Source organism: Hylobates moloch, unplaced genomic scaffold (assembly GCF_009828535.3).
Source record: "Hylobates moloch isolate HMO894 unplaced genomic scaffold, HMol_V3 SCAFFOLD_6, whole genome shotgun sequence".
Lineage (NCBI taxonomy): Eukaryota > Metazoa > Chordata > Mammalia > Primates > Hylobatidae > Hylobates > Hylobates moloch.
The window spans coordinates 103401214-103423374 of NW_026652281.1; the positions used below are offsets into that span (position 1 = coordinate 103401214).

At 50.1% G+C, this 22161-nt stretch overlaps 1 protein-coding gene across 4 annotated transcripts in view; it reads right to left on the reverse strand.

Annotated features, from left to right (window-relative positions):
- Nucleotides 1-21449, reverse strand: part of RANBP10 (RAN binding protein 10) — an 87791-nt gene extending 66342 nt beyond the window's left edge. For 2 of the 4 annotated variants that reach the window (XM_032157688.2, XM_032157687.2), the window contains exons 1-2: nt 20749-21007; nt 19875-19986 (exon numbers count right to left, since the gene is read on the reverse strand). In XM_032157688.2, coding sequence (XP_032013579.1) covers nt 19875-19986; nt 20749-20983 — 347 coding nt within the window. In that variant the 5' untranslated portion in view covers nt 20984-21007. Of the gene's footprint in view, nt 1-19874; nt 19987-20748; nt 21008-21316 lie in introns of those variants that run through there. The other 2 variants (XM_058441121.1, XM_058441122.1) reach the window with 2 other exon arrangements.
- Between the last annotated feature and the right edge of the window lie 712 nt (nt 21450-22161).

Below are 22161 nucleotides of genomic sequence, written 5' to 3' on the forward strand. Positions count from 1 at the left end.
TATGGTGGCACATGCATGTAATCCCAGCATGTTGGGAGCCGGAGGCATGAGGATCACTTGAGGCCAGGTGTCAAGACCAGCCTGGGTAGGCCGGGCGCGGTGGCTCACGCTTGTAATCCCAGAACTTTGGGAGGCCGAGGCGGGTGGATCACGAGGTCAGGAGATCGAGACCACAGTGAAACCCCGTCTCTACTAAAAATACAAAAAAATTAGCCGGGCGTGGTGGCGGGCGCCTGTAGTCCCAGCTACTCGGAGAGGCTGAGGCAGGAGAATGGCGTGAACCCGGGAGGCGGAGCTTGCAGTGAGCCGAGATTGCGCCACTGCACTCCAGCCTGGGCAACACAGCGAGACTCCGTCTAAAAAAAAAAAAAAGATCAGCCTGGGTAACATAGCGAGATTCTGTCTGTCTCTAGAAAACAAAAAAAAATTTTTTTTTTTTAATTTTTTTGAGATGGAGTCTCGCCTGTTGCCCAGGCTGGAGTGCAGTGGTGCGATCTCAGCTCACTGCAACCTCCACCTCCCGGGTTCAAGTGATTCTCCTGCTTCAGTCTCCCGAGTAGCTGGGACTACAGGCACGTGCCAACACACTCAGCTAATTTTTGTATTTTTAGTAGAGATGGGGTTTCACCATGTTGTCCAGGATGGTCTTGATCTCTTGACCTCACGATCCACCCACCTCGGCCTCCCAAAGTGCTGGGATTACAGGCGTGAGCCACCACGCCTGGCCTCTACAAATTTTTTTTTTTTTTTGAGACGGAGTCTCACTCTGTCGCCCAGGCTGGAGTGCAGTGGCACGATCTCCACTCACTGCAAGCTCTGCCTCCTGGGTTCACACCATACTCCTGCCTCAGCCTCCCGAGTAGCTGGGACTACAGGCACACACCACCATGCCCGGCTAATTTTTGTATTTTTAGTAGAGATGGCGTTTCACCGTGTTAGCCAGGATGGTCTCGATCTTCTGACCTCGTGATCCGCCTGCCTCCGCCTCCCAAAGTGCTGGGATTACAGGCATGAGCCACCACGCCCGGCCTACAAATTTATTTATTTTTTTTGAGATGGAGTCTCGCTCTGTTGCCCAGGCTGGAGTACAATGGCGTGATCTTGGCTCACTGCAACCTCTGACTCCCGGGTTCAAGCAATTCTCCTGCCTCAGCCTCCTGAGTAGCTGGGATGACAGGCACACGCCACCACACCGGCTAATTTTTGGATTTTCAGTAGAGACAGGGTTTCACCATGTTGGTCAGGCTGGTCTCAAAGTCCTGACCTTGTGATCCACCCACCTTGGCCTCCCAAAGTGCTGGGATTACAGGCGTGAGCCACTGCGCCTGGCTCAAATTTTTTTTTTTTTTTTGAAATGGAGTCTCACTCTGTCGCCCAAGCTGGAGTGCAGTGGCGCTATCTCGGCTCACTGCAAGCTCCAACTCCTGGGTTCATGCCATTATCCTGCCTCAGCCTTCTGAGTAGCTAGGATTACAGGCGCCAGCCACCATGCCTGGCTAATTTTTTGTTGTATTTTTTTAGTAGAGATGGGGTTTCACCATGTTAGCCAGGATGGTCTCGATCTCCTGACCTTGTGATCCACCCACCTCAGCCTCCCAAAATGCTGAGATTACAGCGTGAGCCACCATGCCTGGCCCTTTTTTTTTTTTTGAGACAGAGTCTCACTCTGTCGCCCAGGCTGGAGTGCAGTGGCGCAATCTCGGCTCACTGCAAGCTCCGCCTCCCGGGTTCACGCCATTCTCCTGCCACAGCCTCTCCGAGTAGCTGGGACTACAGGTGCCCGCCACCACGCCCGGCTAATTTTTTGTATTTTTTTAGTAGAGACGGGGTTTCACCGTGGTCTCGATCTCCTGACCTCGTGATCCGCCTGCCTCGGCCTCCCAAAGTGCTGGGATTACAAGCGTGAGCCACCGCGCCCGGACTACCTGGCCCTTTTTTTTGTATTTTTAGTAAAGACGGTGTTTCACCATATAACCAGGATGGTCTTGATCTCCTAACCTCGTGATCTGCCTGCCTTGGCCTCCCAAAGTGCTGGGATTACAGGCATGAGCCACTGCACCTGGCCCCAAAATTTTTTTTTTAATTAGCCAGGCAGGCCGGGCACAGTGGCTCACACCTATAATTCCAGCACTTTGGGAGGCCGAGACAGGCAGATCACTTGAGGTCAGGAGTTCGAGACCAGCCTGGGCAACATGGTGAAACTCCATCTCTACTGAAAATACAAAAATTAGCCAGGTGTGGTGGCACACACCTGTAGTCCCAGCTACTTGGGAGACTGAGGCAGGGGAATAGCTTGAACCCAGGAGGTGGAGGTTGCAGTGAGCCAAGATTGCACCACTGCACTCCAGCCTGGGCAACAGAGTGAGATTCCGTCTCAAAAGAGGAAAAAAAAAAATATTATCCAGGCAGGCTGGGCACAGTGGCTCACGCCTATAATCCCTGCACTTTGGGAAGCCGAGGTGGGCAGATTACTTGAGGTCAAGAATTCAAGACCAGTTTGGCCAATATGGTGAAATGCCATCTCTACTAAAAATACAAAATTTAGCCAGGTGTGGTGGTGCACGCCTGTAGTCTCAGCTAGTCCGGAGACTGAGGCAGGGGAATAGCTTGAACCTGGGAGGTAGAGGTTGCTGCACCCCCTGGGACCAGAAAAACTCACTCAAAAAAAAAAAAAAAATACCAGGCATGGTGGCATATCCTGCATCCTACACCCGGCCTAGGCTGGAGTGCAATGGCACCATCTCGGCTTGCTGCAACCTCCATCTCCCAGATTCAAGTGATTCACCTGCCTCAGCCTCCCAAGTAGCTGGGATTACAGGTGCACACCACCACGCCTGGCTAATTTTTCGTATTTTCAGTAGAGACAGGGTTTCACCATGTTGGTCAGGCTGGTCTCAAACTCATGACCTCAGGTGATCCACCCATCTCAGTCTCCCAAAGTGCTGGGATTCCAGGCGTGAGCCACCATGCCCAGCCAACCATATCTCTTAAAAACAACTAAATAAATAAATAAAGAAAGAAAGAAGAAGAAATGGGACAGGCGCAGTGGCTCACACCTGTAATCCCAGCACTTTGGGAGGCCAAGACAGGCGGATCACGAGGTCAGGAGTTCAAGATCAATCTGGCCAACATGGCGAAACCCTATCTCTACTAAAAATACAAAAATTGCTGGGCATGGTGGCACACACCTGTAATCCCAGCTACTCGGGAGGCTGAGGCAGGAGAATCGCTGAACCCGAGAGGCAGAGGTTGCAGTGAGCTGAGATCGCACCACTGCACTATAGCCTGGGTGACAGAATGAGGCTCCGTCTCAAATAAAAAAAAAAAAAGAAGAAGAAGAAATGAAGTTATGAAACATGCCACAACACAGATAAACCTTGAAAACATAATTCTATGTGAAATGGGTCAGACACAAAAGGACCAATATTGTAGGATTCCCCTTACATGAACTATCAAGAATAAGCAAATTCATAGAAACAGAAAGTAGATCAGAGGTTAACAGGGACTAGGAGGAGGGAGAAATGGAGAGTTACTGCTTAATGGATACAGAGTTTCTGTTTGGGGTGATGGAAAAGTTCTAGAAATAGAGAGTGATGTGGTGATGGTTGCACAACATTGTGGATGCAATTAATATCACTGAATTATACACTGAAAATGGATAAAATGGCATCTTTTATGTTACATATATTTTACCACACACACATACACGGAGACACCAAGAACACCCCTATGGCCCTACAAACCAGCAAGGACCGCATCTGGCTTTTCCCGATGAGTCAAGGGAGGCCCCGGCACAGAGCACAATGGGCAGCGTAAGAATATTCTGGCCTCACATTGGGGCCAGAAGTCCCGCACTTAGCCCATAGCAAATGACAAGAGTGAAGAAGGACCCAGCTGTTTTTACTTTTACCAATTTTTTATTTTTTTATTTTTTGAGATGGAGCCTCAATCTGTTGCCCAGGCTGGAGTGCAGTGGCACAGTCTCAGCTCACTGCAACCTCCGCCTCCCAGATTCAAGCAATTCTCCTGCCTTAGCCTCCTGAGTCGCTGGGATTACATGCACTCGCCACCATGTCTGGCTAATTTTTGTATTTTTAGTAGAGACGGGGTCTCATCATGTTGACCAGGCTGGTCTCAAACTCTTGACCTCATGATCCACCCACCTCAGCCTCCCAAAGTGCTGTGATTACAGGCATGAGCCACAGAGCCTGGCCAGTTTTACCAATTTCTTTCTTTTTTTTCTTTTTTGAGACGGAGTCTCGCTCTGTCGCCCAGGCTGGAGTGCATTGGCGCGATCTCAGCTCACTGCAACCTCTGCCTCCCGGGTTCAAGTGATTCTCCTGCCTCAGCCTCCCAAGTAGCTGGGACTGTAGGCATGTGCGACCACGCCTGGCTAACTTTTTGTATTTTTAGTAGAGACAGCGTTTCACCCTGTTAGCCAGGCTGGTGTTGATCTCCTGACCTCTTGATCCACCCGCCTCAGCCTCCCAAAGTGCTGGGATTACAGGTGTGAGCCACTACGCCCGGCTCAGTTTTACCAATTTCTTTTTAGAGGGAAGGTATATTTCATGGGCTGGCAAGACTATGGGCACTTTTAAGAACTGCTGCATAAGATACAGAAGCCAATGAGGCTTGAACGTTTTAAATTTAAGCTCCATCAGCAGGATGTCCCTACACTCACAGGGCTCTGGTAGGAAGTGATGAAAAGGAGAGAAGAGACAGGGTCTTCAGCCTCAGGGCTGAGATGGCTGTTGGAGGCTGCAGGAAGGTACCAGCTCTGCAGCCCACCCTCAGGTGAAAAGGCTAGTCCCCAGTACCCCCAACCCTAGACCTCCCAGGGGCTCCAGGAATTTCACCGGACAGGTTCATCTTGACATCTAATATCTTAGCCACAGTTCAGCAGGCTGGCAATCTTGTTGCTATCAGAACCTGCCCCAGAGAAGAAATCAACAGCCTCTACAACAAAGGGGAACTCTGGGACCTCAGTTACAAAAGGATCCTTGGAAGATGGTTCAGGAAAAACAACAACTGATATTTAGGTCTGAAATGAGAGCTAATATTCAGTGCTAGGAATTTTATTTCATAGTCTAATCAGCCCACTTAAGGCCATAGTCAATGGCAGGTGTGCTGGCTCACACCTGTAATACCAGCCTTTGATAGGCCAAGGCAGGAGGATTGCTAGTGCCCAAGAGTTTGAGGCTGCAGTGAGTTATGATCACACCACTGCACTCCAGCCTAACTGACAGAGCAAGTGAGACCTTGTCTCAAAAAGTAAATAAATAGCCAGGCATGGTGGCTCACGCCTGTAATCTCAGCACTTTTGGAGGCTGAGACAAGCGGATCATGAGGTCAGGGGTTCGAGACCAGCCTGACCAACATGGTGAAACCCTGCCTCTACTAAAAATACAAAAATTAGCCAGGCATGGTGGCACGCGCCTGTAATCCCAGCTACTCAGGCAGGAGAATTGCTTGAACCTGGGAGGCAGAGGTTGCAGCGAACCAAGATCACGCCACTGCACTCCAGCCTAGGCGACAGAGCGAGACTCCCTCTCAAAAAAAAAAAAAAAGGAAGCCGGGCGTGGTGGCTCATGCCTGTAATCCCATCACTTTGTGAAGCCAAGGTGGGCAGATCATGAGGTCAAGAGATTGAAACCATCCTGGCCAAAATGGTGAAACCCCGTCTCTGCTAAAAATACAAAAATTAGCTGGGCATGGTGATGCACGCCTGTAGTCCCAGCTACTAGGGAGGCTGAAGCAGGAGAATCACTTGAACCTGGGAGGCGGAGGTTGCAATGAGCCGAGATCACGCCATTGCACTCCAGCCTGGGCGACAGTGAGACTCTGTCTCAAAAAAAAAAAAAAAAAAAAAGTAAATAAATAAATAAAGCAAGCTACAGTCCATCATGACACTGGCTGCTATGTGTAAGCTGCTCCTCCAGCAAGCAACCATACCCGCCCCTGCCCCAGGAAGCCATGCAGTCACCCACTGAGCTCAATTCTGTGTAGGCTTCCCACTAAGAGAAAGCGCATTACAGAGATGAGTGGCCTGGGCCTTAGCACTATTCAAAAAATATAGGCTAGACCAGGCACAGTGGCTCATGCCTGTGATCCCAGCACTTTGGGAGGCCAAGGCAGGTGGATCACAAGGTCAAGAAATCGAAACTGGGCTGGGCACGGAGGCTCACGCCTGTAATCCCAGCACTTTGGGAGGCCAAGGCGGGCGGATCACGAGGTCAGGAGATCAAGACCATCCTGGCTAACACGGTGAAACCCCATCTCTACTAAAAAATTACAGTCCCAGCTACTTGGGAGGCTGAGGCAGGAGAATGGCGTGAACCTGGGAGGCGGAGGTTGCAGTGAGCCAAGATCCCGCCACTGCACTCCAGCCTGGGCGACAGAGCGAGACTCCGTCTCAAAAAAAAAAAAAAAAGAAATCGAAACCATCCTGGCCAATATGGTGAAGCCCCGTAAAATATAAAATACAAAAATTAGCTGGGCATGATGGTGTGCACCTATAGTCCCAGCTACTCAGGAGGTTGAGGCAGGAGAATCGCTTAAAACTAGGAGTCAGAGGACTCCAGCCTGGCAACACAGCGAGACTCCGTCTCAAAAAAAAAAAAAAAAAAAAAAAAAAGGCCAGAAAGCAAAGGGGCCTCAAGTTAGGGTGCTCATATGGAGAAAAGTGGTTCTCTGTATGGGTCAGGAGACCCTCATGTGCCCAATGTCACCAGCACTATCAAAGCACCCAGAGAGATCACCAGACAAAAGGGGCAGAACAGCCCCTATCGGTGGCCCTAGGCAGGTTACACACCCTTGGTTCTGAGTTCCTTCTCTAATGTACTAACAGAGTCTCAAGTACCAAACCTTGACTCTCTAGAGCCTGCCACATTCAAAAACCCAAATGAACTGCCCGTAACCAAAGGGTGTAGCCACTAATGCCCCAGCTTAATGTGAGAGGGTTCCCATTAGACCCCACAGCCAGTAGGCTCTGGGCCCTAACCTCCACCTCTATGGTCCTGTGTAATTACGGAGCTGAAGCACACAAGCATAGCAGTGTTTGAACACCACAAATGTCCTTTGGTACACAGACACTACCCTTAACTCTAGTTACAGGTGTTCATCCAGACACTGGCCTTGAGTTCGCCGGCTTGTAATTTTTTTTTTTTTTTTTTAGATGGAGTTTCGCTTGTTTCCCTGGCTGGAGCACAATGGCGTGACCATGGCTCATTGCAACCTCCGCTTCCCAGGTTCAAGCAATTCTTCTGCCTCAGCCTCCCGAGTAGCTAGGATTACAGGCATACACCACGATGCCTGGCTAATGTTTGTATTTTTAGTAGAGATGGGGTTTTGCCATGTTGGTCACGCTGGTCTCAAACTCCTGACCTCAGGTGATCTGCCCACCTTGGCCTCCCAAAGTGCTGGGATTACAGGCGTGAGCCACCGTGCCTGGCCTGGCTTGTAATATTTTATCTGCCATCTTATTTTCAATCAGAGACATTATTTAAGTAGCCTAGTCCATCATTACATGAAAATTCTAAGTCTTGATAATTTTATAAGCATTAAAGTCCATATATTAAACCCCTTTCTACTGGAAATATCTGGTTTCTGTTTTCTGCATTTGCTTCTACTAATACTATATACATAATGGCCATAAACCTGCATTTGTTTAAACCTGCATCTCTCTATCCCTCTGCTATTTATTTTTATTTTTTATTATTTATTATTTTTTTTTTTGAGACAGAGTCTCACTCACTCATCCACACTGGAATGCAGTAGTTCAATCATAGCTCAATGCAGCCTCAAACTCCTGGTTTCAAGCAATCCTCCTGCCTCAGCCTCCCAAGTAGCTAGGTCTACAGGAGTGTTCTACCACACCCCGCTCATTTTAAAAGATGTTTCGTAGAGGTGGGGGTCTCACTATGTTGTCCAGGCTGGTCTTGAACCCCTAGGCTCAAGCAATCCTTCTGTCTTGGCATTCCAAAGTGCTGGGACTGGTCAGGCGCAGTGGCTCAAGCCTGTAATCCCAGCACTTTGAGGGGCCGAGGCGGGCAGATCACCTGAGATCAGCAGTTTGAGACCAGCCTGGCCAACATGGCAAAACCCCATCTCTACTAGAAATACAAAAATTAGCCAGGCATGGTGGTGCATGCCTGTAACCTCAGCTCTCAGGAGGCTGAGGCGGAAGAATTGCTTGAACCCACGGGGCAGAGGTTGGAGTGGGCTGAGGTCATGCTGCTGCACTCCAGCCTGGGTGACACAGTGAGACTCTGTCTCAAAATAAAAAACAAGTGCTGGGATTACGGCCTGTGTGTTTTTTAAAGTAGATTTATCAGGTTTAAAAAATCCGACATTTTTTTTTTTTTTTTTTTTTTGAGTGGATCTCATCTGTCCCAAGATGGTCTCGATCTCCTGACCTCATGATCCACCTGCCTCAGCCTCCCAAAGTGCTGGAATTACAGGCTTGAGCCACCGTGCCCAGCCTAAAAAAAAAAATCTTACATATTCTTTAACAGTTAAAAAAAATTTTTTTCAGGCCACTATCTTGCCACTGCACTCCAGCTTAGGCGACAAGAGTAAGACCCTGCCTCAAATTAAAAAACAACAGCAACAAAAAAAAGGCCAAGTACAGCGGCTCACACCTGTAATCCCAGTACTCTGGGAGGCCAAGACAGGCAGATCACTTGAGCCCAGGAAGATTATTACCCTGGGCAAGTGGTGAAATTCCATTTCTACTTAAAAAAAAAAAAATTAGCTGAGCATGATGGCATGTGCCTGTAGTCCCAGCTACTCAGGAGGCTGAGGTGGGAGAATCTCTTGTGCACGAGGGGAGGTTGCAGAGCCGTGATCGCAACACTGCACTCCAGCCTGGGCAACAGAGTGAGACCCTGCCTCAGTAAAATAGGCTGGGAATGGTGGTCCACGCCTATAATCCCAGCACTTTGGGAGGCTGAGGTAGGAGGATGACCTAAGGTCTGGAGTTAAAGACCAGCCTGACCAACATGGAGAAACCCTGTCTTTAGCAAAAATACAAAATTAGCCAGGCATGGTGGTGCATGCCTGTAATCCCAGCTACTCAGGAGGCTGAGGCAGGAGAATCGCTTGAACTCGGAAGGTGGAAGTTATGGTGAGCCGAGATCGTGCCATTGCACTCCAGCCTGGGCAACAAGAGTGAAACTCCGTCTCAAAATAAATAAATAAATAAATAAAATAATTTTTAAAAAATAAAAGTTTTCGGCCAGGCGTGGTGGCTCACGCCTGTAATCTCAGCACTTTGGGAGGCCAAGGCGGGCGGATCACGAGGTCCACGAGGTCAGGAGATCGAGACCACAGTGAAACCCCATCTCTACTAAAAATACAAAAAGTTAGCCAGGTGCGGTGGCGGGCACCTGAAGTCCCAGCTACTCAGGAGGCTAAGGCAGGAGAATGGCGTGAACCCGGTTGAGACCACGCACTCACCTAGGAAGAACTCTTTCAAAAAAATAAGTTTATTTTGATTTTTTTTTTTTTTTTTGAGACGGAGTCTTGCTCTGTTGCCCAGGCCGGAGTGCAGGGGCATGGTCTCAGCTCACTGCAACCTCCGCCTCCTGGGTTCAAGTGATTCTCCTGACTCAGCCTCCCTAGTAGCTGGGATTACAGGCGCCTGCCACCACGCCCAGCTAATATTTTTTACTTTTAGTAGAAATGGGGTTTCGCCATGTTGGCCAGGCTGGTTTCAAACTCCTGATCTTCTGATCCGCCTGCCTCAGCCTCCCAAAGCGCTGAGATTACAGGTGTGAGCCACTGCACCCGGCCTATTTTGATTTTTATAAAAGTAAATATAACTACTGATAAACTACTGGTACAAGTTGTTATAAAAACAGGGCATTCCATTTTTTTAAAAAGTCCATGCTAATTTCAGATACATGGCTTTATAAACTGGGTTAGAATCAGTTCTACTCAGCAGTCCAACCCCTCTGTTTCTTTCCTCTTGGTTCAGCTCTGCCTTGGGACTCTCCTTTAGAAGAAATAAGCTGAGACCTCAACCATCTGGGCCTCTATCCACTTCTTATCTTCCAATCACCTCCACCCTGAGGGCTGGTAGATTTCATCTCATGATGAAACTCTGACCAGTAAATTACACCTGCCTGGTGTGCTGTGCATTGAGAAAAATTCTGGGCTCTGTCTGGACAAGAACAAGCGCTATTGTCAATCAGTAATGTTGGTCACAGAAGCTGAGGGTATTGTGGGGTATTGGGGCCTTCATACTTGCCACCCCTGACCTAAACTAAACTCCCCTGAAACCCCAAGCATCTCTAATTCCAAGAGTTAAGTGACAACAAATGGCATAAGAGGGGTGTAAAGGGCTTCCCCAGTCCCTTCCCAACTTCCCTACATAGTACACAGCATCTTGTTCTGGCCCCTTCATGACAGAAGGGCTAGGCTCTGTTCCACCACCAAGTCACAACACCAACGATCCTAGAATTACAAAGACATTTTATATGGATTTTGAACAGAATGGAGAGGCAGAGGAACATCTTTGCATTTAGACATAATTATCCATCCCTCTTCCACTGATGAGTCCCTTCTTTCCAACTTGACCCGACCACACAAGACCCACTCTGGGGCCCTTTATTCCTTCCCAATGGCCCCATAATAGGAATGGCACACAGTGCCTGCTGCATGGTGCTGCTAGGTTCATCCTCCTGTGCTCTGGCCCGATGAGCTTCTGCTTCTCTTCTAACAAGGAACCGCCTTACACGGTGACCCATACAGGGAAAAGACCAAAGTTCCAGAGAACAAAAACACCATCGAGGCAGAAAGGCAGGAGGTGAAGTGAATTCTAGGAATTTCTCTAAAAGCTAATCCTTGACCAAGGAAGGCCCTAGCTATAAAGAAGGCAACGACGCTCCCCAGTCTCAGCTCACAGTTGGAGCCTGGGTAGCAACATACAGTGAGGAGGGAGGCCCTACCAGAAAAGTGGCCACAGGCCAGGTGTGATGGCTCATGCCTGTAATCCCAGCAGTAGGATTGGTGAGCCCAGGAGTTCTAGACCAGCCTAGGAAATATAGCAAGACCCTGTCTCTACAAAAAATTTAAAAATTAGCCAGGGCTGGGGATGGTGGCTCACACCTGTAGTCCCAGCACTTTCGGAGGCTGAGGTGGGCAGATCACTTGAGGTCAGGAGTTCAAAACCAGCCTGGCCAACATGGCAAACCTCGTTTCTACTAAAAATACCCAAATTAGCGGCCGGGCGCGGTGGCTCATGCCTGTAATCCCAGCACTTTGGGAGGCCGAGGCGGGCGGATCACGAGGTCAGGAGATCGAGACCACGGTGAAACCCCGTCTCTACCAAAAATACAAAAAATTAGCCGGGCGCGGTGGCGGGCGCCTGTAGTGCCAGCTACTCAGGAGGCTGAGGCAGGAGAATGGTGTGAACCCGGGAGGCGGAGCTTGCAGTGAGCCGAGATCGCGCCACTGCACTCCAGCCTGGGCGACAGAGCGAGACTCCGTCTCAAAAAAAAAAAAAAAAAAACCAAATTAGCCAGGTGTCATGGCACACGCCTGTAATCCCAGCTACTCAGGAGGCTGAGGCATGAGAATCACTTGAACCCTGGGATTCTCATGTTGCAGTGAGCAGTGAGCAGAGATCACTCTACTGGACTCCAGCCTGGGTGACAGAGCGACACTCTGTCTCAAAAAATAAGTTAAATAAATAAAATAAAAATTAGCCAGGCATGATGGCATGCACCTGTAGTCCCAGCTACTCAGGAGTCTGAGGTAGGAAGATTGCTTGAACTCAGGAGGTTGAGGCTGCAGTGGGCCATGATTGTGCCACTGCACTCCAGCCTGAGTGACAGAGCGAGACCCTGTCTCAAAAAAAAAAAAAAAAGCAAAGAACAGTGGCCACCATCTAGACTCCAGTTCTCTTACCCCGTGTTCCAGAACCCAAACATCTTACCCTGTGTTCCAGAACCCAAACATTCCATGTCTCCACAAATAGCACAATGTGTTACCTGAGTAGAAGTGCAGCCCAAAGCTCAGCATCTGCTTGTAAGGCCATCAACTCCAGGGGGGGCAGTCAGGGAAAACGGGGCACAACCACGGCCTGTACCTGCCTTGGGCAAGGACAGCACCTTCTTCTCAGGGTGGGCAGGACAAGGCCTTCCCCAGATGACATATGAGCACCAAAGTTCTCAACAGCACTGTACAATGCATGTAGACTGGAACTTGGTGAGGGGACCCAGGGTGACGAGCCAGCCACAGTTGTCTCTCAGCTGGAAGGGCCTAAGGTTAGATGGCCCTCCAGACCAGGAATGTGGCAGGTGAGATCTTAATCAAGATATCTTAATTAACAGTGGCTCTCTAGGTCTCCATGGAAAATCACTTTGGCTGATTCTGGCTCACGAGAGGAGATGCTTGGATATAAAACATGGGACATTACTGTCTTTCAGATGGGAGCTGGCAAAACCAAAATACCAGAACTCCAGCACAAGCAGAGTCCTCTCACCTCTGAGAAGCCTCCTGGCTACCAGTCTTTCACACCCCATCCCTTCATCTCTTCATACCAAAGGAACAGCCAAGAGAAAAAAAGACAACCGCTATGAGAAAACCATGCTAGAGCCAAAGACCTAAAGTCACTGGCCCACCCTGGACAGGACTCTTGGTCAGAGAAGCCTGGCTGAACCAGACTGGCACAGTCTCTTCTTTTCTTCACTCTCAAAAGCATGGGTAGATCCACAGCCCCCCACACTGCCACTGCCCTCAGGATACAGCCCACGCTCCCTGACCACAGCATACAAGGTATTTTCTTTTTTATTTTTTTGAGACAGAGTCTCACTCTGTCACCCAGACTAGAGAGCAGTGGCGTGATCTCGGCTCATTGCAACCTCCACCTCCCAGGTTCAAGTGATTCTCCTGCCTCAGCCTCCCAAGTAGCTGGGATTACAGGCACACACCACCACTATTATTAGCGCCTGGCTAATTTTTGTATTTTTAGTAGAGATGGGGTTTCGCCATGTTGGCCAGGCTGTTCTCGAACTCCTGAACTCAAGTGACCTGCCCGCCTCAGTCTCCTAAAATACTGGGATTACAGGCATGAGCCAGGCCACACACAAGGTATTTTCAGTCTGGCCCTACCGACCTCATGCTCTGCACTCCCCACCTTTTTTTTTTTTTTGAGACAGAGTCTCGCTCTGTTGCCCAGGCTGGAGTGCAGTGGCATGATCTCAGCTCACTGCAAGCTCTGCCTCCCAGGTTCACACCATTCTCCTGCCTCAGCCTCCTGAGTAGCTGGGACTACAGGCGCCTGCCACCATGCCCAGCTAATTTTTTGTATTTTTAGTAGAGACGGGGTTTCACCATGTTAGCCACGATGGTCTTGATCTCCTGACCTCGTGATCCGCCCACCTTGGCCTCCCAAAGTGCCGGGATTACAGGTGTGAGCCACCATGCCCAGCTAACTCCATGTCTTTTTATGCACTGTTTCTTCTGCCTGAAGCATTTGCTTCTCACTTTGTTCACCTAGAACACTCTAACTCCTCTTTCCAGAGCCCACATCATCACCTCTTCTGTGATTCTATGATGTTTTCCTCAAACTCTGAGGTACAGTCCATCCTCCAGGCCACCCTTGGATATGACACACACTGTGGGCTGACCCTTTGACACCACCTGTGAGGCCTCATGCCTGTGCTCCTGGGGCCCAGGCTGGGACAAAACAATGGGTACGGCCAGGCGCAGTGGCTCACGCCTGTAATCCTAGCACTTTGGGAGGCTGAGGAGGGCAGATCATGAGGTCAAGAGATCGAGACCATCCTGGCCAACATGGTGAAACACCGTCTCTACTAAAAATACAAAAATGAGCTGGGCGTGGTGGTGCACACCTGTAGTCCCAGCTACTCAGGAGGCTGAGGCAAGGGAATTGCTTGAACCCAGGAGGTGGAGGTTTGCAGTGAGCCAAGATTGTGCCACTGCACTCCAGCCTGGCAATAGAGCGAGACTCTGTCTCAAAAACAAAACAAAAGGCCTGGCACGGTGGCTCATGCTTGTAATCCCAGCACTTCGAGAGGCCGAGGTGGGCGGATCATGAGGTCAGGAGATCGAGACCACGGTGAAACCCTGTCTCTACTAAAAATACAAAAAAAAATTAGCCAGGCGTGGTGGCGGGCGCCTGTAGTCCCAGCTACTCGGAGAGGCTGAGGCAGGAGAATGGCGTGAACCCGGGAGGCAGAGCTTGCAGTGAGCCGAGATTGCGCCACTGCACTCCAGCCTGGGCGACAGAATGAGACTCCGTCTCAAAAAAAAAACAAAAACAAAAAACAACAACAACCAAAAAAAAAAAAAACAATGGGTACTGCGCCCTGGTGTCTGGAATGAATGAATGAGTGCACTGCTGCCTGGCCAAAGGACGTCAGCTGCAGGAGCAAGGGAAGGCTGGCTGGCTGTGGTCAGAGACCCCTGCTCTAGGCCTGGGCCCAGACACTGGCTACAGAGGAGAATGCCCCCACCCCTCTCCATGCCATCCAGTGCTCTAGCCCAGGCCTACTACTCTTGGGTAAAGCAACCATCACATGTCAGGAGGCCTCCACCGTTGGGATGATGTTACAGTCTATTTTGAGGGTCACACTGGAGCATCTGTCAGCCTAGCCAGCCACACCCTCCATGTGTCATCACTAAGAGCCAGGGACACCCACAGGTCCGTGAACTCTGCCTGCGGACGTTGCTCCTCCCCAGGGACTCAGCTTCAGGCCCTCCTTCGCTTCCTAGAAAGACAGACCTGGATGCCCCTTATCTCCTGGCACCACTGGCAGTGCTCTGATATCTCCTCACCCCACCAGACCCGTTTCCCGAGTTCACAGCTCTGGTGACTCAGCAAAATGCAGCTGAAGCCCATCAGTCTGTGCCAGGCTCTTAGCTCAAACACAGCCCCTCCTAATCCACAGAGCTCTCTTATAATTGAGGAGTGCCCAGAAAGCCTAGCACCCAGAAGTCAAGCTAGTTACCCATCAGACTCATAGGTCTAACAGGTCTCGCCTGCTGGGGAACTCCTACTCATCCCTCCCAACTGTTCTCAGGCTCTGTCTCCTCTTGCAGAAAGACTTTCAGTCCACTCTCTACTGAATGGGACACAGGCTTCCTGAGGACAAAGCTGATTTGTGCTGGCTTTACATCTGTTCTCCCTACACCTAGTATAGGGCCTGGAACATAGTAGGTATATATAAATATTCTGTGAAACCCTGACATGGAACTTTCCTTATTAGACTAGCTTAGTGTGTTCATCTCCAAAAGATATTGTCAAAACAAAGGACGTTCTGGAGAACAATGACACTAACAACTGGGTATATAAATACCTTTACAAAGGAGGTGTACTCAAATCTGCAGAAAAGTAAGTTTACAGATTAAATGGAACAGTAAGTCGATCAAGCCCGGCCCAGAGCATGCCACAATTCTCTGGCCCTACACAGCACCATGCCCCCTTCAGCTCTGTCCCCTAACATTGCAATCTGGTAGGAATCCAACAGAACATTCCTTCACTCTACCCAGGGAAGGAATGCAACAGCTACAATGGGGAAAGGCAGCAGCAGTGTGGACATGTGTGTCTAGGATCAGGCGAGGACATCTGATAAGCCAGGCTACTCCACTGCACACCCTAAGCCCTGCAGCCAGGGTAGGCCATCAAACATCCCAGGGACTCAGGGCTCACTCACAAAATGGGAAGGTACATGATCATCTGCTCTAGCCACTTGCCAGAGATGCTGTGAAGGATCAAACTAGATAACACAGGAAAGCTAGACAACCAGTTAATGCTTGGGTCATGGACTAAACCAGGATAAAAAATACACCTCCAAAATCCATGGGAGGCTGGCCATGGTGGCTCATGCCTGTAATCCCAGCACTTTGGATCACTTTGAGGCAGGAGGATCACTTGAGGCTAGGAGTTGGAGACCAGCCTAGACAACACAGCAAGATCCCATCTCTATAAAATAGTTAAAAAAAAATCAGCCGGGCACGGTGGCTCATGACTGTAATCCCAGCACTTTGGAAGGCTGAGGTGGAAGAAATACTTGAGCCCAGGAATTCAAGACCAGCCTAGGAAACATTGTGAGACCCCATCTCTACAAAAAATAAGAAAATGAGCCAAGCATGATGGCACACACCTATAGTCCCAGCTACTCAGGAAGCTGAGGTGGGAAGATTGACTGAGCCCAGGAAGTTGACGCAGCGGTGAGCTGTGATCATGCCATTGCACTCCAGCCTGAGCAACAGAGCAAGACCCTGTCTCAAAAAAAAAAAAAAAAAAAAAAAAATCTACAAAAAAAGGGAAATGAGCCAGTTGATGTCTGCCTACCCTGTGTAACTGCCTTTGGCCTCCTCAAAACCACACCTGGCCCATACTAACATGTGGCTGCATCCCAGCCACGAGAAGTTCAGGGATTCCGTAAAGAGACCATGAGGAGCTATTCATACTCTTGCCATCTGACAGTGGTCAACTGAAGCAGGCTACCACAGGCATACACGACCTGAGACCTTTCTAAAACCGATGTTTCCTTGCTGGGCACCATGGCTCATGCCTGTAATCTTAGCACTTTGGGAGACTGACGCAGGTGAATCTCCTGAGGTCAGGAGTTCGAAACCAGCCTGGCCAACATGGCGAAACCCCATCTCTACTAAAAATTAGCCGGGCGTGGTGGCATATGCCTGTAATCCCAGCTACTCGGGAGGCTGAGGCAGGAGAATCACTTGAACCCAGAAAGTAGAGGTTGCAATGAGCCGAGATTGAGTCACTGCACTCCAGCCTGGATGATAAGGGAGACTGTGTGGCAAATAAATAAATTAATTAACATCTGATGTTTCCAGATTAGCTCAACAGCTATGTTTACCACATGTAAAATGCTGGGAATAGATGCCCACCTTTCTTTAGACTTCCAGTCAACACCTATAGTTCACCAATCTAACAATGACACAGGGCCTTTTCCAGCAAGATCGACTAAAACTGAAATGTTAAAAGCCAGTTGAAAGAATCCAGATCTCCAACATAACCAGACTTCATCTCTTTTTTTTTTTTTTTTGAGACGGAGTCTCGCTCTGTGGCCCAGGCTGGAGTGCAGTGGCGCAATCTCGGCTCACTGCAAGCTCCGCCTCCCGGGTTCACGCCATTCTCCTGCCTCAGCCTCTCCGAGTAGCTGGGACTACAGGCGCCCGCCACCACACCCGGCTAATTTTTTGTATTTTTAGTAGAGACGGGGTTTCACCGTGGTGTCGATCTCCCGACCTCGTGATCCGCCCGCCTCGGCCTCCCAAAGCGCTGGGATTACAAGCGTGAGCCACCGCGCCCGGCCCCTCATCTCTCAAAAAATGCAAAAAGAAAAAAAGAATCCAGGTCTCTAAGTGTAAACACTTCCCTTCTGAAGTTGGTCTCTGCTCTCTACCTAGATAACTAACTCAGCTGTTATCTATGATAAAGACGAGGAGAAAACAATTCATTTTCCTCGCTACAAATTTAAGAAGTGCACTTCAGTTTCTCTGGCAGTATGAGACTCCAGCACTACCATTTTAGTCAACATTATTTTTGAGGTGCTTGTTTTAAGGGGCTATTCTCATTCACACTAGTTCAAGCACACTAAATATATGTGCTTCTATCAGATGGTGGAAGGGGAAAATAGGAGCTTTGAAGCCCTCCCATAAATTTAACTTTCCTATCTGTAAATGCACTAGATGGGGATAAAAATGAAAGACGGCTGAGTGCAGTAGCTCATGCCTGTAGTCTCAGCAGTTTGAGAGGCCAAGGTGGGAGGATCACTAGAGACCAGTTGGGGCAACATAGCAAGACCTCATCTCTACAAATAATTTAAAAAATTAGGCCAGGTGCGGTGGCCCACACCTGTAATCCCAGCACTTTGGAAGGCCGAGGTGGGCGGATCACCTGAGGTCAGGAGTTTGAGACCAGCCCGACCAATATGGAGAAACCCCGTCTCTACTAAAAATACAAAATTAGCCAGGTGTGGTGGCACATGCCTGTAAGCCCAGCTACTTGGGAGGCTGAGGCAGGAGAATTACTTGAACCTGGGAGGCGGAGGTTGTGGTGAGCTGAGATTGCGCCATTGCACTCCAGCCTGGGCAACAGGAGCAAAACTCTGTCTCAAAAAAAAAAAAAAAAAAAAATTAGCCAGGTGTGGTGGCATGCACCTGTATTCCCAGTTACTCAGGAGGCTGAGGTGGGAGGATAACTTGAGGCCAGAAGGTCGAGGCTGCAGTGAGCTGTGATCTTGCCACTGCACTTCAGCCTGGGAGATAGAGCAAGACCCCATCTCATTTAAAAAAAAGAGAGAGAGAGAGAGGCAGTAGCTTCCCATGATCAGAATTTCAGAGGCACAGAATTCTGGAGTTCAGGCAGCTTACATGCTGGCCTGGATCCTCACAGTGCAGATCAGGAGACTGAAGCTCCAACATCTACCCAAGACCACAGAGACCTCTCAGGTAGAGAAGTTACATCACTGAGGAAGTAGGCAAGGCTCTGACTCTGGCAATGTTGTCCCCAGCCTAGTCCCTTGGCCAAGCATTTTGCATGCACCACAAAGGGGACAGTCCCTAGGAGAAAGAAGTTCTGAATGTTTGAGAACACACACTCAACGTTGGCGTGGTCATCAGAGGGGCTGGCAAATTTCAGACACCAAACCTAAAGTCTGATGAGGAAAGCCTTTCCAAGGTAGCTGCAGTCATGTTACTTCATAACTTACACACCTGCTTCATCACAATCACTGGGAAAAAAACGGGAGACTGGGAGAAAGAAAAAAAAATTAAGTATCTCCCCTATGATTTCCTGTGTCTGCTTGGATCACCCTAAAATAGGGAGTCTCCCTAATGCTGACTTTTTTTTGTTTGGTTTTGGGATGGAGTCTCGCTCTGTTGCCCAGGCTAGAGTGCAGTGGCACAATCTCAGCTCACTACAACCTCTGCCTCCCATGTTCAAGTGATTCTCATGCCTCAGCCTCCCAAGTAGCTGGGATTACAGGCACACACCACCACACCTAGCTAATTTTTGAATTTTTTTTTGTAGAGATGGGGTTTTACCATGTTGGCCAGGCTGGTCTTGAACTCCTGATCTCAAGTGATCCGCCCGCCTCGGCCTTCCGAAGTGCTAGGATTACAGGTATGCCAGCTAATTTTTTTGTATGTTTAGTAGAGACAGGGTTTCACCATGTTTGCCAGGCTAGTCTCCAACTCCTGACCTCAGGTGATCTGCCCATCTTAGCCTCCCAAAGTGCTGGGATTACAAGCGTGAGCCACCACACCCGGCTCCTAATGCTGACTTTAATGAGGACCTTCCTAAAGCTGATCCAACTAGTAGTGTTCAAGTCCTTGGACTGAAAAACAAGTTTATGAGCAGCAAGGTCACCTGATTCTGACCATGTGTATGCTGTTTACCCTGAGATGACAGGCCGGTGGCCACAGCAGCTTTCATGAATGCTGCAAAGACTCTACTATCTCTTTGAAGGCTACCAGGGCCTCTACATGACTAAATGCCATAAAAAAGAACCTCATGAATACAGCAAGAATGTGAAAGGAAGGAAGTCACAAAAACACCACATGCTCATGAGGGAAACTCCATTCTGGACACTAAATTTTTAAAGTAAATTTGTTACTTGTTTGCCTAACCTTCTAGGTATCAAATTACATCAGCACTAAAAAGAATCCCCTGCTTTACCCCCAACACACCCACTGGCCATCAAGATGTGCTGCGTAGACCAGATCATGCCCACAGTCAGGAAATAGTGGCAGCCCAGACCCATGCGGCTCCCCAGCTCACATCGGCAACAAGTGCCAGCCAAAGGATCTGAACTCTGACCACAGGGATCAGCTCCATGTTCGGGGAAAGAAGGTGGTCATGAAGGGCTTACCCATCTCTTCCTTTGCTGACAATCTTCACTTCAAAGTAATAAATGCCACAGGCAGCAGGTATGGGGTGGGTGGCACGCACTGAGGCCGCATCTTTGTGATTTTTGCCATGACCTAACAGGAGAGGGCAAGTAAGAAATTTCAGCAGAAGGAAATGCAAATGGCAGCCTCATTTTTCTCTGCAACTCCTCCATGGCAACTCCACTCCTCTGTGGCCAGAGGAAGCGCTTACACAGTCCAAGGAATCATCAGACAACTGAATAAACACTTAAACCTTCCACCTTTGCCTCACCTCCTCCTGAGAACAGCAGTCTTGCCTGAGACACTGCCCATACAAACAAAACAAGGGTACAGGCAATGTGAGAGATACCCAAGTGCTGCTGGCTGCCTCTCTAGAATCCAGGCAGCCCACCTGGGAGGACAGGGGAAGAAGGAGGAGGCCGACCTGGAAGACATTCCCCAAACTCTAGCACAGAACCTCAGGCCCAGTCTAGGATGTCTGGCAGGTGGGGAAGCCCATGAGTCTCAGGCTAATGGTAGGGATGTGACTACCCCTTTCTTCTAAGCAGTGGCGAAAGGTCCCGCTGCCGTTGGAGCCAGCCTAGGATAAGCACGGAGGCCCTGGAGTGGAAGGTCCGGCCCAGCACTGGGTTTGGACACCTGTTGCCGTTCTCTTGACGGCAGGTGTCTCAGGACAGAGAACAGGCAGTCAGCCCTCGGCCTGGTCAGCCTCACCACGCTGGACATCCTGAAAGGGCCAAGGCCTAAATTGGAGCACCTAGGCAGGGAAAGGGAGGTGATGGGACGGGGGCCTGGCAACAGAGCCACCCCACGGACGCTCTATCCTTGATTCCCCGCAGCCTGACAGGCCGATACCTTTGTAGTGGACGCGGAGGTTGCCCTGGGAGAGACCAATGTAGTTGTATTTGTCCTTGGGGCTCCAGGAGCGCGGCAGCGGAGTCTCTTGCTGGTTGACCGCGGGATACAGGCGCTGCAAGCGCCGGCTCAGCTCCTGCTCCCCAGGGGACGGCAGCCCGCCCCCAGCGCCCCCGCCGGAGGAGTCCCCAGCCTGCGGGTTCCCAGCTCCCGGGTCGGCCGTCGCTGCCGCCATCTTGGAGGGAGCTACTATTGTGTCACTGGGGGCGGGGAGGAGCGGGACCAGATCCGCCCCGCTCAGCCAATGGCCCGTGAGCCTCCCTGGGCCGCAGGGAAACCGAGTCCAAGTCCGGCACCTCTCTTTGGACACTGACGTGCCTCGCCACCTTTCGAACTCCATACCCCACAATGCAGAGCTCTCGAGAGGCGGAGCAACTCGGGCTGCTAGAGAATTCTGGGAGATGTAGTACAACCCTCCTCAGCCATAAGCCTGTCCCATCGAGACGTCGGGACACCGAAAACTACAATTCCCGCCGGCAAAGCGGCTCCGGCCTCTCAGCACACTTACCCTCCCCATAGCGTCTGTTCATCCCCCTGCCTCAGTTCTGTACCTGGGGTCAAATCGGCTGTAGTAATTGACTCTCAGGGCACCCGCTGCCGGGTCCCAGTCCACCTTTGCTACTTTGTCCTCCTCCCAGCCCTCGGGCGCTAGGCTCGGGGGCGTGGCGCAGCCCTGACTCCGCCCTCGCCGCGGGGCCTCTGGGGCCTGGTCGCCATGGCGACGGGTTGTACACTACCACAGCTTCCCAGGCCGCGGGTGCTGATTGCCCGCCTGCCCGTGGGTCATGGCCTGCCAGCAGTCGCGGTGCCACAGCTTCTCGTCCGCGTCGAGGTAGGCGCTGGCAGGGATGAGGGCAGAGAGGAGGGTTTGAGTACTTCTAGAGAGGGAAATGGCACTTGATCCGGACCTCTGCACCTCCTGCTGGCCTCTGACCATTGATCTAGGGCTCCAGCACCACGGAGTCAATGGTTGCAGGAACGGTTAGAATCGGGCTGATTTAGCCCAGTGAAGACGTTACGTGCTAGCAAAAGGGCAGGCGCACTTTATCATTACTAGTAACAACCAGCTTGTATTGAATGTACTATATGCTAAATGCTTTATATACCACATTTTTAAATATTTTATTTTTGAGAAAAGATCTCGCGCTGTCTCCCAGGCTGGAGTGCAGTGGCACTACTACGGCTCACTGCAGCCTCGACCTCCCGGGCTCAAGCGATCCTTCTACCTCAGCCTCCCGAGTAGCTGCGACTACAGGCATGCGCCACCATCCTCGGCTAATTTTTGGTTGTTTCTTTGTTCGTCTGTTTTTTGTAGAGACGAGGTATCACCACGTTGCCCAGGCTGGTTTCGAA